Source organism: Neopsephotus bourkii, unplaced genomic scaffold, assembly GCF_033783945.1.
Source record: "Neopsephotus bourkii isolate Nb327-2 ecotype Australia unplaced genomic scaffold, CSIRO-AGI_Nbou_v1 NB_1542, whole genome shotgun sequence".
NCBI lineage: Eukaryota > Metazoa > Chordata > Aves > Psittaciformes > Psittacidae > Neopsephotus > Neopsephotus bourkii.
In genome coordinates this window covers 5359965-5375070 of record NW_026902018.1, presented here as the reverse complement: position 1 = coordinate 5375070, position 15106 = coordinate 5359965, and the positions used below count along the sequence as shown (strand labels likewise).

The 15106-nt window shown below is 61.9% G+C and overlaps 2 protein-coding genes across 4 annotated transcripts in view; one reads left to right on the top strand and one right to left on the bottom strand.

The window, feature by feature from the left end:
* LOC133221697 (pre-B lymphocyte protein 3-like) overlaps positions 1-15106 on the bottom strand; it is a 157787-nt gene that overhangs the window by 118994 nt on the left and 23687 nt on the right. The gene's annotated exons all lie outside the window — the stretch shown is intronic.
* On the top strand, positions 1726-8564 carry LOC133221676 (carbonic anhydrase 15-like). Of its 3 annotated transcripts, XM_061370775.1 has the most exons (8): positions 1728-1932; positions 3461-3496; positions 5544-5714; positions 5905-6065; positions 6512-6604; positions 6912-6978; positions 7157-7323; positions 7990-8564. In XM_061370775.1, the coding sequence occupies exons 1-8, from the start codon at positions 1866-1868 to the stop codon at positions 8206-8208; spliced, it is 981 nt and encodes a 326-aa protein (XP_061226759.1). In that variant the 5' UTR covers positions 1728-1865; the 3' UTR covers positions 8209-8564. The 3 variants fall into 3 exon arrangements, with proteins under 3 accessions (XP_061226760.1, XP_061226759.1, XP_061226758.1); XM_061370776.1 differs by lacking the exon at positions 3461-3496 and having other exon boundaries at positions 1726-1932; XM_061370774.1 differs by lacking the exons at positions 1728-1932; positions 3461-3496 and having other exon boundaries at positions 4473-5714.

Sequence of the window (15106 nt, the reverse complement as noted above, 5' to 3'; positions counted from 1 at the left end):
ATGTGCTGGTTGCCCTCTGTGGGACAAGGGACTTGTTGCCATTGCATGCTGTGGCACAGTGCTGTGGCTGTGCGTCACTGCGGTGACACCTCTGGTCTTGCCAAAGGTCACCACTGGAGGAGTCTGGAAACCTGAGAGAATGTCCTGGGGGCACCTGGTTGATGCCCCGGGGGGGAACAGCCCCGGGCTGCGGGGTCCCATCAGCACCAGAGCCTCGAGGGTCTGGGCTGCTCTTCCACTGCCTGGCACTGTGGGCTGGTAGGTGGCAGAGGTGCTGGTGCCGTTTGTCGCCCCTGGTGCTGGAGCAGCTCCTCTCCCTCCTGGCAGCAATGGGCAGCAGGCTGTGGACCTGGTGCACCCTCCGCCTCGCCTGCCCGCCTTTGCGGCTGCTCCGGAAGGATGACCGCAGCCCTCTGCAAATACCTCATCCCTGGAGCAGGGGCCAAGCTTCAGCCATGGCTCGGATCCAGAGCAGCTCGGGGGAGCTCTGCCCTGTGCCCCCCTTTGCACCCTTTGCAGGTGCCCAAACACACAGCTTCGTGCTGCCCAGGCGCCTGGGGCTGGTTCTGCCCTGGGGGGAAAAGAGGACCCAAAGAGCCAAGGATGAGCACCCTGAGTGCGTTGTCCCCTTGTAGCTTATAGCAGCCAAGCAGCTCTGCTGAGCCAGAGCATCCCTGGCCAAGCCAGCAGCAGGAGGCTCTTCCCACTGCCCTTGTGCTGCTGCCGGGTTTGCTCATCCTGGCAGCGAGTCGGCGGCACTGCTGCCAGCGACAAGTGCCGGTGAGAGGAGCTGCGGGATGGGCCTTGTGGCTTCCCCTGTGCCTGAAGATGGTGGGGAGGTCCTGGGGGAATGCGACAACTCCGTGCTCCTGTTTCCATCCCCTTCCTACTGCCCGCTGACAAGATACTGGCTCCCATGGGACCTGTCTGGATGGGTGCAATGGGGATGGCATGAGCTGCTTCCATGCTGGGGAGCTTGACCACGGGATCCCTGCCCCAGGCTCTTGTGATGCCCAGGTGGGTACCAGGGCTTGTGTTATGGTGTGGCCTCATGCTGGCTGGAGGGAGGGGAAAGGGTTGAATCTTGCCCCACCAGTGTGTTGCTCCTTGGTGATGCCGATGGCTGAGGGTCCCCATAGTGTGGTTGCAGACACCACCCAGTCCCGAGGATGGGGCACTGTGGGTGCCCACTGGGCTCTGCCCATTGAGTGGCCTCTGTTTGCAGGGATAAGCTGGATGTGGCCTGTGGGTCCCCATGCCATTGCCTGCCCCATATCAGGCTCCTGATGAGAGCTACCATTCTCTGGGCATGGGGAATGGAGGGCCCACTGCTGGCTGTGGCGTTGGATGCTGTCCCATGGCATGTGCCTGCAAACAGTGGGGAGATGATGGGGCAGAGCTGGTGCCCCAGCCCGTTCTGGCTACTGACAGCCCCTCTGAAGCCCACATGTGTCCCCACAGCACTGTGCAGGGAGCGGGATGGGGCACAGTGGGGATGCTGCCGAGCCCCTGCTTTGGGGATGGGGAGCAGGATGGTACCAAGGGCCGCCCCTCGGAGGGGAGTGGGCTCCTCCAGCCCCCTGCTCCCTGCCTTGCCCCTGCCTCCTGCCCTTGTGCTGGCATCCCTGGCAGGGGCCTGGCACGGCGCGGCGGGGCTGGCTGGGGGCCGGGCCGCTCCCCCGCTCCCCGCTAGCAGCCGAGGAGTTAAAAACTCAGCCCTTGTGATGAATATTTAACAGCAGAGCACAGGCTGGAGCCGAGGATTCCTCCGGGCTGGCTGGGCGCTGGCAGCGCTGCCTGCCCGGGCGCACTGCGCAGGAGGAGGAGGAGGAGGACGGGGCGCTGGGGTCCCCGCTGCCGTTGCCATGGGCACGCAGGGGCTGGGAATAACTTTTCTGACTTTGCCTCTCGTCGTGCAAGCAGCCGCGGGAGGTGAGATGGGATGGGATGGGATGAGGTGGGATGAGATGAGATGGGATGCGCTGCCTCGCTCCTGCCGCGCCTGGGGTAGCTGAGGGGATGGTGGGTCCCATGGCAGGAGATGATGGGGGTCCTGGGCTGCGGGGCTGGGGTGAGCCTGTGCTGACCCATTTATTCCTTTCCCTTTGCCGTGTTCCGGGGGGCTGGGTGCTGGGGGACCTGGTCTGGCCCAGGAGTTCTCTCCTGGCCTCCCAGCACCCTTCTCCCCACTGGTGCATGTCCCCACTGTGCTGCTGCGCTCGGGAGGTCTCAGCCCAACCAGGGCTACCTGTCCTGATAGGGATGTCTGGGCCGGGTTCCCGTTGGAGCATTAGGGTGTTGGGCTTCAGCTTGCCCACCCCACAGACCTGCATCACCAGTGAGGATGAAACCTCAGAGCTGCTTCCCCGGGGCCGAGGCGCTGGGTGCTCACCTGCATCTGGGCCAGGCTCCTTTGGTTGCTGCCAGAGGATGCTCGAGGTCAGGCAAGGGCTGGTGGGTGGGGATCTGAGCACCTCAAAGGAGTTCGGAGGAGAGCTCGAGGTCCCTGCCCTGGGGACCCTCTGAGTCCTGCTCCGTCCCGCTCCCAGGATGTGTTGCTGCAGGCTGGCACCACGGGCAGCATAGGTTGAGGCAGGCAGGGCTACTTTCATCCTGCTGGTCCGAGCAGTCGCGGCTGGCATGGAAGCATAGCTCACCATAGCTGGCATGGCCCCATGGTGTCCGGGGGGACCGCTTATGTAGGCTGGCCCTGGGCAGCACTGGGTTGCTCTGTGCCTCCTCCAGGAGCAGGACAGGGAGCTGAGGAGGGAAGGGCCGCGCTCCCTGGTTCCCGTTGCAGAGGTGATGGCTCTGGGGGGCTGTGCAGACAGCAGGAGCAGGGTTCTGCCTTCCCTGGCATCCTCGGCATCCCCGTGTCTGCTGTGCTGGCACCCGGCATCAGGTGCACGGCTCCTGTAGCTGCTCTGAGTGCGGGCACCGCACTGGTGGGAGTGGAGCAGCTCCGGCCCTGAGCGATGGGGTGAGCTTTAAGTCCCCGCAGCGTGGGCACGGGCCTCTCCAGCAGCCCCCAGCAGCCGCCTTCTGCTGCCAGCCCACCCCTGGGAGCCGCAGGGCTAGCGGTGGGGGCTGCGGCAGCACCTTCAGCTCCCCGCTCGCCCAGGGAAGGTGATGTGTGTGGTGAGGGGCTGCCTGGGCTCCCCACGGTGCGCAAGGGGGGATGCTCCCACAGCAGCTGGGGATGGAGCCCCGTGAGCAGTGAGGTTTGGCTGCCACAGAGTGGAGAGATGCTGAGGGAGGTTTCCCTGTGGAGCGGCTGGGGGAGGCAGGGAAGGTGTGAAAGCACCAGTGCTAAGAATAACCGGGATGAACACAAGTGCTGGCGGGACCCCTGGCTGTGATGGGGGTGCTCTCACCATGGGGGGGCTGGGCACGGCTGTGGGTGGGTTTGGGGAGTGGGTCCAGTCTCCATCACTTGCACTGAGCTCTCCTCTCTCCGCAGGGCAGTGGTGCTATGACTCACAGGACCCCCAATGCGGTGAGTGGTGCCATGTGCAGGATGGGGGTGTCGGGGCTGCGTGGGATTTAGACCCCTACATCTCCCCACAGTGCCTGGCCGAGGGCACTCTGGGCAGCATCAGTGTGGCTGCAGGGGGGAGCATGGCTCGGAAAAGGGGAGATTCAGCCGTATTACACCCATAGAGGGGCTATGCTTCCAGGTGTGCTGATATAGAGACTGGGGACAAGTGCTCAAGCCCATTCCACCCAGCTCTGGGTGCTCCCAGGGCAGCACCAGCCTCCCCCCTTCCACCTGGAGCAAGTTAAATGACACATGTAAAACATGCCATTAGCAACCCCATCAAGGCATTGAGGGGGCTGTGGGGCACGGGATAGCTCTGTTTTGGCAGGCAGCAAGTAGGGGAAGGGAAGCATGGCTGGGGGCACTTTGTCTGGAAGCAGGCAAATAGCTTGTAAAAGGTTAATTAAAGATCAACGAGCATTTAATCAGCTGTTACGGCCCAGCTGGTTTATAGCTCTTGGGTTTACACGCCTTGTGCCCAGCGGTCCATGCTCACCGGCCATGGCCAATGTGCCATGGCAGCTGGGCTCCGCTTATCCCAGCCGGAGCAGCGCTCCATGCTACCAGCAATCCATCCTCCCCGGGGGGTGGCTGAGCAGGGCTCTGGGAATCGGTGCCTTAATGAAGGCACCAGGCGCTGTGTGGGGTACCCGAGAGCGGCGTGCTGGGGAGCTGGTGTGGCGGCGGCACGGCCAGGCTGCAGCTCCCAGGGTTTCCAGGTGAAAAGGTGCCTGGAGTAAGGAGAGGAGAAGGGAAGGACACGGGGCTGAGCCCAGGGGGCAGGAGGTGGAGGTGAGCGTGGGTCTGTGGCTTTGTCTGCCCAAGAGGAAGGTTGGTAAGGGCAGGAGGTGCACCGCGGGGTGCTGCTGGAGGAGCAGCCCCTCCTGACCCTGGTTATAGACAAAGGCTGCCCAGCCAGAACGTGTGCCAGAGCACAAGAGCAGTGCTGAGGGGGGATGCTCTGAGCTGCCCCGGGACTGGGGGTGCCCTGGGAGGACAGGACTGGAGGTGTCAGGGGTGTTCCCATGCCCTGGATGGGATGCAGCCCAGTGACAGCACCTTCACCTCAGCACAGGCAGCTCCGGCTGCCCTGGGGCCTTAAGGTGAAGCAGCAGGGTGCCAGGGCAGCCACGCTGAAGCAGTGAGCAGCACGGTGGCTATGTCCCATGCCACAGCTGTGGATGGCAGCAAGTGTCCAGTGCTGCAAGAACAGAGGATGCTGGGGTGATGGGCACAGTAAACCACACGTGTGTGCGTGGTCTGGCCATGGTGTCAGCCACGGGGACCACTGCTTATAGCCCTCAGGCAGCACACTGGTTTTGCAGTGGGTACAGCTGGTTACTGGCACTGCCAGCTCTTGCCATGGTGACCCCTACCCCGGCAGTTGCTGATGGGGATCATGCAGTCCTGTGGACCCCATGTGGGATTTGCCCCGGCATGAGCTGTATGGCCAGGATGCGCTGTCACCTGCTACAGCTGGACAAGTGCGGCATGCATAGGGTAAAATGTGGTAAGCTGGTAAAACCCAAACTGTGTGTCCTATGAATGGGCCTGAGCTCCTTCATCCCTACTCAGTAGCTCCTGTCTGTCCTTCCCTTGCAGGTGCTGTATGGAGCAGTGGGATCCCTCTGCATAGAGCATTCCCCTGCCCAGCCCTGGTGTGAGCCCCAGGGACTGTGGTTGGCAGCCAGCACAGCCCCACAGGGAGGGATTGCTTGCAGGGATGGGCAGAAGGGGCTGGAAGAAAAGCACTGCCCTTCACCAGCAGTGTGCCAGGCTAAATATAGCCCCCAGCCCTGTGAGGAAACCCTGCTGCATTATGAATGAGGCTTGCAATAAGCCCCTGCTCATCAATAGGGAGGAAGGCTGGCCAGGCAGGAGGACAGCTCCTGTGGGATGCAGGCGAGCACGGCGGGGCTGACTGGGACTGCAGGGCTGGCTGAGGACCCAGCAGCCTGTGCCTCCCTCGGTGGCTGCCCGTGGTGCCCCTGCTCCTCCTCTGCAGGCCCCAGCCACTGGAAGGAGCTGAAAGCCACGTGCGGCGGCAGCAAGCAGTCCCCTGTGAACATCGACAGGCGCCGGCTGCAGCGGGACCGGGGCCTCGGGGACATCCTCTTCGAAGGCTACGACCAGGCCCCCCCGGGCAAGTGGAGGCTGACGAATGATGGGCACACAGGTACGAGCTGCATGGGGACCCCCCCGTCCCATCTCCCAGGCACTGTCCTGCCCTGGCTCAGTTCCACCACCAGTGTGGGTGTCCTCTGCCCCTGTGGGTGTGTGTTAGTGCTGGGATGAAGCCTGAGGAGGATGAGTCCAAGTGTGCCAGGGCTGTCCTGCATCCTCACCCCATCCCGCTGCCCTTGCAGTGATGCTGAGCCTGGCGAGTGAGTTGGTCTCTGAGCACATCGCCATCAGCAGCGGGGGCCTCCCCGGCAGGTACCGTGCGCTACAGCTCCACTTCCACTGGGGCAGCCCAGCGGGGAATGGCTCCGAGCACACTCTCGACGGGTGCCAGCTCCCCATGGAGGTAGGTGAGACAAAACACTCCCTGGGTGGCCCAAGTCCTTGCTATGATGGGAAGGTGTGATCCCAAGGCTGCCGTGCAGGCTCTGGGATGCTGCACTGGCAGGTTTGGCTGTGCTCCCATCACTTGTGCTGATGGTGGGATACAGGCAGCTGCTGCACAGGGCACCTGGGTGGTTGGAAAGCAGTTGATGCAAGACTCTGAGGTTTTGCTTTGTGGTTTGTGGGCCACACTGCCTTGTTGGAGGCACTGGGTGAGGTTCGGATGGCTCTGTGCCCCGCTGAGTCAGTGAATGCAGCAGGAGTGTGCAGGAGCATGCTCTACCAAGCGTGTTGGGATCCTTCTGGGTGAAAGAGGCTCTGTGCCTCTTTCTTTGCTCTCTGTGCAAAACTGATGTACTGTGGCTGGTGGGCGGTTGCCCATGCTTGGCCCCTCTGTGCTTTCCCCAGATGCACATTGTGCACATGAACGCCAAGTACCGGACGCTGGCAGAGGCCAAGGGGCATCCCAATGGGCTGGCGGTCCTGGGCTTCTTCTTCCAGGTGGGTCTGAAACTGCTGGAGGGAGGGCACCCTGTGCTGGGAGCAGGCCCCTCAAGGCACGGCTGGTGGAGCCTTGCATGGTGCTCCGAGGCAGCGAGAGGGGCAGGGAGGCTGGGCCAAGGCCAGGAGGTGCTGGAGAACCTCAGTGGTGCAAGGTGCCCACCGCTGGCTCCGTGCAACGGGAGCTGTGAGCTCTTCCCCACTGCTGCTCTGTGGTGATGTGGGGCTGGCTCTGCCTGCGGATGCTCAGCAACATGGAATGACCTGGCTCTGCGCTGCCCCAGCCGCTTACCCTCCTCACCCACAGGTCTCTGAAACTCCTAACACCAACTACAACACCATCGTGGCGGGGCTGAGGAACATCTCCCATGCAGGTCAGTCACCTTCTCATTGGGGTGGGGGTGAAAAGGGGAGAACCCTCCTCAGGGGGTTGCACTGGGGAGGAACCTGACAGTCTATGGCACCATCTGGCTGAGGGGAAACTGATGGGGGCGGCCCTGCTGTCCCCACCCCGTCCCTGGCATGGCACAGGCTGAGCACCCGTGTCCACAGGGGACTCTGTGGATTTGGCCTCCACCTTCCGCCTGAGCACGCTGCTGCCGCGTGCCGGCCGGCTCTCCCGGTACTACCGCTACCAGGGCTCCCTCACCACCCCCGACTGCAGCGAGGCCGTCCTCTGGACCGTCTTTGAGGAGCCGGTGGAGATCGGGCGGGAGCAGGTACCAGTGTGCACAGCCTGAGGGGATGGGCCTCCCGCCTGCCCCCTCTCCTTGCCCTTCCCCACCCCTCTGCACAGGGAAAGTCATCTCTACAGTAATGCTCCTGGCAACCAGGCACTTAATTTAATGAGCGTTAAGTAATGGAGCCATGGCCACATGCCAGCTCGGAGACATCCTGTCCATAGCGCTCTGCCACCCAGCCCCAGTATTCAGAGAGTGAAATGGGAGCAAACCCACTGGAGCTTAGAAGAGGGTCCCAGGGGGTGGGTGGGCGGATGGATGGATGGATGGATGGATGGATGGATGGATGGATGGATGGATGGAGTTCTCCTCTGCTGCCCAAGCATCTTAGCAAATGATGGAGTCATGGAGGGAGTCATTGAGGGAGTCATGGCCCAGCTACTCTTCCAAGCACTCAGCGCAGCCACTGAAACACAATTACCTCCTTTAAAACTCAAGACCTGATCCTTTTAAGGACCTGGTTCATGTACTTGCCTTATGGGTCTGGTTTGGGGACAGCAGTGAAGGGTTGCGGGACGCCCCCCTCTGCAGCGGGGCCACGGCATGGACCCTGTGCACATGAGGGACAGCAGGGAAGGGGCCTCACGAGCCGGCAGGGGCTGGTGTGCCTGGCACCGGGGCTGCCCGCCCGCTCTCCCTGCGCAGCTCCAGGCCTTCGTCAGCACCCTCCACTTCCCGGCCGTGGGCTCCACGCTCCCCACAATGACCAACAACTTCCGCCCGCCGCAGCCCCTCCACGGCCGCAAGGTCTTCGCCTCCCGGGCGGCCACGGCCAGCGGGGGGTCCCCACACAGAGCCCCCCATCAGTTCCTCTCCCCACTGCTGCTCCTGGCCCTGCTCGGCCCCTCCTCGCCAACCCCCTAACGCCTGGGCCGGCCGCTCACCAGCCTCCACACGAGCACCCCCCTGCTGCACTGGTGATGCCGCTGGTCCACGGGTGGATGGGACAAAACGGCACAAAGAAGCACGTCGGGACCTGCCAAGGTGAAGGTGTTGCAAACCTGGATCTCTGCAAGCCCAGAATGCGCCTGGAGCCGGGTGGTGGAGCTGCTGGGAGTGGGATGCTGTAGGCCCTGGGATGAAGCCGAGGTCCTCGCTGATGGCTGTGGGTTGCTGCCTCTTTGGCTCTGTGTCTCTTTGGCAGGGCTGTGCAGGCAGGCACGAGCCTTCCCCTTTCCTCCTTGTGCAATAAATCCCCATGGCCAAATCCTGTCCCTGCACGTGGCTCAGTCCCTGTGGTCCCTGTGCTGCTGGGACCCTGTTGCTTTCCCAGGAGTTGGGGCTGGCTGGCAGAGGGATGGGGGCTGCTCCTGGGGCCACAGCACCCTCAGTGCCCTGGGGCAGGACACAGGGCACCCATGGCTAATTTTACACTGGCACAAATCACTGTGCTGCCCAGGGAGGCAGGGGGAGAGCCAGGGCCTGAGCGAATGGGGCAGTTCATAATTAATGAGCTGAAGCTCCAGGCATGTTCCCGTCTCCCCCTGAATTATGGGTGTAAGGGCACAGGTCGTTATCTGGGAGCAGATCCCCACACCGAGGTGCCTGCGGGCTCTGTGGGTGCTGGGGCTCTATAAGCCCCCCCCAGAGCTGGGCCTGGGAGCAGCGGCCCTGGCCTGTGGAAGGGCGGCAGAGCTGGTGCGTGCTGCCCGGGCTGCTGTTGGCAGCCCACAGGATGCAGCCCATGGGGTGCCGGGGGCTGCTGCAGGCTCCCGTCACGGGCACGGTGGTGGCCATCGCGCAGCTCGGTAACTGCCGGCGGGCTCCGGCTGGCGCCGGCTGGAAGCAGTATCCTGGCTCAGGGGCCGCCCATGTGCTGACCTTTCCTTAAGGACCTCGTTAGTGCCGGGGAGCGCCCTGGCCGCCTGCCCCGCCGCGCTGGGGGCTGGGGCCGTGCTGCCGCCCTGTGCCCGCCCGTGCCCCGGCCCCGCCAGCACCGACACCGGCACCGACCGCGGGACACGCGGCGCCACAGCGGCAGGCGGCCGCCAGGGGGAGCTCGCCCCCCGGCTGCGGGCGCGGCTGTGCCCGGGTCGCTGTCACCCGCGGGCCTGTGCCCTGCGTTTCCTCCCGAGCCCCTTATCCCTTCGTGTTGCGGAGCACCAGTCCGATGAGGAGCGGCTGGGGGAGATGGGGTTGTTAATGCGGAGAAGAGAAGGCTCAGGGTGGTCCTTATCACGCTCCCCAACTACCTGAAAGGATGGAGCCAGGATGCAGCTGGTCTCTTCTACCCAGCAACAAGCGATAGGACAAGAGGTGACAGCCTCAGCCTGTGCCAGGAAGGGTTTAGATTGGATATTAGGAACAATTTCTTCACTGAAAGGGTGCTCAGCCATTGGAACAGACTGCCCGGGGCACTGGTGGAATCGCTGTCCCTCGAGTGCTCAAAAATGGAGTAGGCAATGGACTTGATGATATTAAAGACCTTTTCCAACCTAGTCCGTTTTGTGGTTCTATGTTCCCCCTGTGTCCTCCAGTCTGTCTGTGCCCCCATGTCCCTCCATGTCCCCACCGTGCCCCTGCCCCTCACACCCACAGGCTGCAGGATGGCGGCCCCATGAGTCCAGCCTGGGGCCAGCCCAGTGTAGTCACAGGAGCAGTGGGTTCAGCCACAGAGCATGGCAGTGCCTGGCCACCCACAGTGACCCCTACATGGCTGCAGCCTCCCAGGCCAGTGTGTGAGGGGCACCTGGGGCCAGACCTTGCTTGACAGGGGGCTCATTGAGGGCACAAAGCTGTGGCTCTTCAATGGCAGCAGGGGATGCCCTGTCCTCGGGGTCCCTATTCCCTGGGGAACCTGTCCTGGTCAGCTGTGGTGCCCCTGGCAGAGGACAGCAGTGGCACCAGGCAGCCAAGCCCCTCTGTACAGCAAAACCACTCCAGGGGCCCAGAACACGCCATGCATCCTCCTAGGTCCCCCGATCCGGGGAGGTGCTGTGCCTCCCACTGGGAACACTGGGCTGCCTTGCCTGCCTGGGAAAAGGACCTGGAACCATTCCCCAGCCCAAGAGCCGTTGCTGAAATGGGTCTGCAAGATGTCTTTTCCCGCCTCCTGCTCGGGCGGGCAGCGATGCTCTGGGTGTCAATCATGCTGCGGTCGCGGTGTGTGCCGGGGCTATTCCTGGCTCCCAGCTGCTGTTTGGCAGCAGCAGGCCCTTGGTTTTGGCCAGGCTGTAATTTTAGCAGTGGCTGTTCCTGATCAGCGCGGCTGCGGTCGGCACAGCTGCCTGCAGAGCCACCGCTCAGCTGGGGACAGTGGTGCATGGCGGCAGCGCCTGCCCATGGCCACCTGCGGTGCCCAGCCATGGCAGAAGCGCTTAAACCTGGTGTTCCTACCCCACCCTGGTGCTGAGGAAGGGGAAAGGGCTTTGCTGGGGCTGGAGGTGAGGGTGGCACTGGGCAGAGTGAGGGATTCAGCCCCAGGGTGCACCACACATCTCCCTTCAGTCCCCTCATGCTGACTGCAGAAGCCATGGCACTGGCACTGCTCACCCTGGCAGGATGTGGAGAGGGAGAAATGCAGCTTGGAGCCTCCTTAACTGCCTGAGTCAAACCCTTTAGTTGCATCCTGAGGGCCCGGTGAGGATCACAAGGGGCTGCCTCCATCACACCCGCCATCCACCTCTGCCACCACCTTCTTGTCACCTACTACATAGAGATCTCTTCACATAGGCTAAAACCACCCCATTTTGGGGCTGAAATTTATCAACCATAATTCTGCAGCTAGGCAATACCAGCCTAGCACTATGACCCCCCCATCAGCACACCTGCCTGGCGGGACCCGCTGCTTCTTCCTGATGTGAGCAGAAAACACGGGTGTGCTGGGTCCCCAAGGAGGGCTGGAGCTCTGCTGGGAGCTCTATTTTATCACCACTTACACAGTTCAGATGACAAACCCTTTGAAGCAGCTGAGCCGTGTTTATTTTTCAGTCGGTTCAGCTTGTTTACAGCCTGTTTACAAGCCCAGGGGTTTATCTTTGGGGCTGTTTACCTCGGTTTAATACCCATCTAAACAACCCGACACCAGGGGTCGGGCACCGGTCCCCATGCAGCCGCCAGCTGCGTGCCCTGACGGTTGCTGTTTTGCCGGAGCTATGCAAATGCTCTCATCTCCACAGGCGGGGTGGATCGCTCAGGTCCTGTCTTCAACCACACCAGCCTCAAACGTTTATTGATTTCATTTAATTCCCTTTCAATCCTAGGGCAATGGAACCTCAGCCTTCGGCTCTCTGGCTGTTCCCAGCTGGGGCTTTGATCCAGAGCTGCCCAGGGGGTGTTTGATGGTGTCTGATGATTCGTAACTTGTACTTTATCATTTATAGCCTCTGTTGTTTTCTCATTTATAGCCTGTATTTTACTCTCAGATCTGGGGGAATCTGCCCCATGCATCCTGCAGCAGGTTGGACTGAGGGACAAGCCTAAGGGGCTGCCTGGCAGGCGGCAGGGACTGTTCAGTGTAATTCAGTCAGTGAGAGAGGATTTAGGGTGACCTGGCCTAAAATGTGCTCCAGGTTTATACCCCGGTGGTGGTGGCACAGGGGAGCAAGTCCATGAGCTGAGCAGTGTCAGGGTCAGCCCTGGTTCTGAACCCCACATGGCAGTGGTGCCCAGCCTGGGGGCCCTGGATGCACTGGGATCACTGTGTGTGTGTGTGTGCCAGTGTGTGTGCATGCATGTGCACATACCCCACATCGGGCAGGGACCTCTGCCAGGCACCATCCTGCTGGGGACCCTCCAGGAGACGTGACCACAGGCTGGGGACACACACGCTGCCCTGGCTCACAGCCCCACCACCCTTGGTGCCATCTCACACGGGGTCCCAGGACCTGCACCCTGCCAGCTCTGGGCAGGGTACAGCTGCCCCAAAGCCTGTCCCCCCCGATGTGATGGCAAGTGAGGACTCAGCAAGGGAACAGGGGCAAAGCTCTCTGCAGCAAAGAGCCAGCGCTCATGTCAGGGCTCTGCTGCAGCACTCGCTCCCCTTCACACGTCAGCACACACTGGACATGGTTTCGCTTCCTTTTCTGGGGCCCCTTTCGAGTTCCTGACTGGGGACTGGGGCAGGTCAGGAGTTAAATTTAGCTGGGGATGCCCCACTCTGCACAGCTGCACAGTGGCAGTGCCGGGGGTCCAGGAGGGCACCGAGCTGGCGTGGCACAGCCTGGGCTCTGCACAGCCTGCCCCAAACCCTGTGGAGAAGGTCTGGGTTATGGGGAAGGTGGCTACGTGAGCAGGGGGTGTCAGGATAGGGTGCAGCAGCCACCAACCGCCCCTCTGGGTGCCCCGGTCAGGCAGGGCAGAGCCCATCAGGCATCACCCAGCCTGGGCACAGCAGCAGAGCCAAAGCAGGGGGCTCATTGTGTCCTCCCGCTGCCATCCCAGTGGGGTCCGGCTCTGCCCCGCTCCCCACAGCCTGGCCTGGGGCTATTGTTGGCCCCCGCTCTCGCTTTCGGGTTTCAGCCCTGCTCCTCCCGAAGCGGTGGCTGTTGGGGTGGCCGGGCAGGCAGAACATCCCCGTCCGCTCGGGCTGTGCCACGTCGCACAGGGCTCTGCAGAGGAGGGGTTTCATCAGCCCCAGGTGCACGCGCTCTGCTCCCGCCACGTCCCCACAAAGACGGTGGGAGATGCTGGGGGAAACACGGGGTGACGGTCAGTGCAAAACCAGCAAGCCCAGGCTGGTTTCTGGGGGGACAAACCCTGTCAAGTTGTCCCTCATGGATGGGGTTCAGCACGGCCGCCCCCAAGTGCAAGGTTGTGGGTGCAGGAGCTGCCCTCACCCCAGGGCAGGCTTTGGGGACCTCTGGGGCTGGGGGTGATGCTTTGGGCACAGGTTGCAAGAGCTCCCACTGCCCCATGCTCCTTTGTTCCATCCCCACATCCCTCCCTCTGGTCCCAGCCATGGGGTCCCTCCAAGCCCAAAGCATCTAAACCACAGGGGTTTATTAAACTCCCTCTAAGGCCTTGCTAAGCCCTTGTCTGTGGGCGCAGATCTCACCGAGCCCTGCTCCCACCATGGCACCTGCTGCAGCTCTCTGCCGCTAAATAAAGCCCTTCTGAATCATCCCATCTACTAAAATAGATCCCCCTCGTTCAGTTAATGGTGAGCTGGGGAAACAGAAAACAAACAGCTTTAAAACGGCAGCGCAGGAGATGCAGAGCGAGAGCGAGAGCTGCAGCTGCGGAGGGAGGGATGCAGGTTTCTGTTTCCCTCAGCAGAAAACCCCACCGAGGGTGGCTGCAGGAGCAGGACAGCTCTTTCCTTCCCAGGCACCGCTTCCCAGGCCTGGATCAGGCCCCGCATCCCGGTGTGATTCCCAGCAGTGGCTCCCCAGCACTGTTGAAGGCTTGCTATGGATAAAACCAGGGTTGGGAGCTTGCTGTGCTGTGGCAGCGGGGGGAGCACGGGAGCACTGGGGTGGGGGACATTGATCCATAATTCAGCAGCTTTTCCCTCGCTTATGGAAGGGATTTAGCAAACTCTTTTGATCAATCATTAATGAGGTTCCCTGCCCCTGGAGTCAGATGCACCAGTGCTAACCCAGACCCAAGGTGAAGCCAGACCCAGCCCGACCTGCCCCAAACTGAGCCCATGAAGGCTCAGTCTGGTGTCTTGTGAGCAAGGGACAGGCTTTACCCACGGGAAGCTGGGATGGATTTCAAGCCCTCTGGAAAGTGTTGCCCTGCTGCCCCCTCCTTGCTAGCTGCCCCCGACCCCAATGTACCCAATGTAGCAGCGTAAAATCTGGCAGCATGGCTGCAACAGGGGCTCCTGTGTCACCCCATCATCCCCTCCAGCCTCAACCACAGCTTTAGGGTATGGTTTGCCAACTGCTGGAATCAATAATTAGTGAAGTTTGGGCTTTCTCAGTGGGAAATGGAAGCAGGCGTCCTTCCTGGCAGCAGGTCTTGCTCCTTGAGGCTTTCCCAGCTGGCACAATCCCAGGCAGCCTCTACTGGGCAAAAGCCCCAGCAGAGCCATGACAGAGAGACAAGGATGCTGCAGGCAGGGGTTTGCCAGGGAATAACCTCCCTTGAGCAGGGCATCCCTTGAGCTGGTGCCATCTCTGGGTCTGTGTCCCCCAGCAGTGAGCTGGGATGGGTGCCGCAGGGATCTCACCTCCCAGACCCCTGCTGCAGCCTGGCAGCCCCCCTGGACCAACGCTGCCACTGCAGGCTCTTCTCTGCCCAGGAAACTGTCTTAAAGGAGCTTATGTTGGAGCACAGCAGGACAGACCCTACCATTGCTCTGCCCACCTTCCTCTAGCTCCACTGCAAGCTGAGCATCCCACTCCTGGCACCTTCCCCAGCTGCTGCAGTCTGGTCTGTGTATGGGTTTGTTCCATTCCATGGGGATGGGGTTTCCTGTGAAAACCCCGAGCCTTGTCACCTAATACATGGGCAGGGACACTGGGACTGCTTCCATCTCCCCAGTCCCCTGTGTGCAGCAATGAGAGGGGAGTTTGCTCCATGGATGGGGCTGGGCCGTGGCAGGGTCTCTCTTGCCTGGCTGGGGAGGATAAAGACAGAATAAAGTCAATTGTTTTGGAGCACAAAGTGCCTCTTGGAACCTCTGGTGGGGTCCAGACCCTGCTGCCAGCTTCCTACCAAAAGCAGGAGGGAGGGAGGGAGGGGAGGGGCAGACCAGGGCGCAGGCTATGTCCCCTTCTGCCCCTTCCATCTGCATCCTGCCAGGACAGCCCAGTGCCCTGGGCCCCGCAGGGCTGGCACACATCCCTGCAGGGCTGGCACATGGCCCTGGAGC

What these genes read in the sequence shown, in the direction of transcription:
- LOC133221676 (XM_061370774.1), top strand. Translation starts at nt 5,435, where the DNA reads ATGCAGGCGAGCACGGCGGGGCTGACTGGGACTGCAGGGCTGGCTGAG. An exon ending in GGTGCCAGCTCCCCATGGAG is followed by an intron (nt 6,066 to 6,511) that starts GTAGGTGAGACA and finishes TGCTTTCCCCAG; the next exon opens with ATGCACATTGTGCACATGAA. An exon ending in TCCTGGGCTTCTTCTTCCAG is followed by an intron (nt 6,605 to 6,911) that starts GTGGGTCTGAAA and finishes CCTCACCCACAG; the next exon opens with GTCTCTGAAACTCCTAACAC.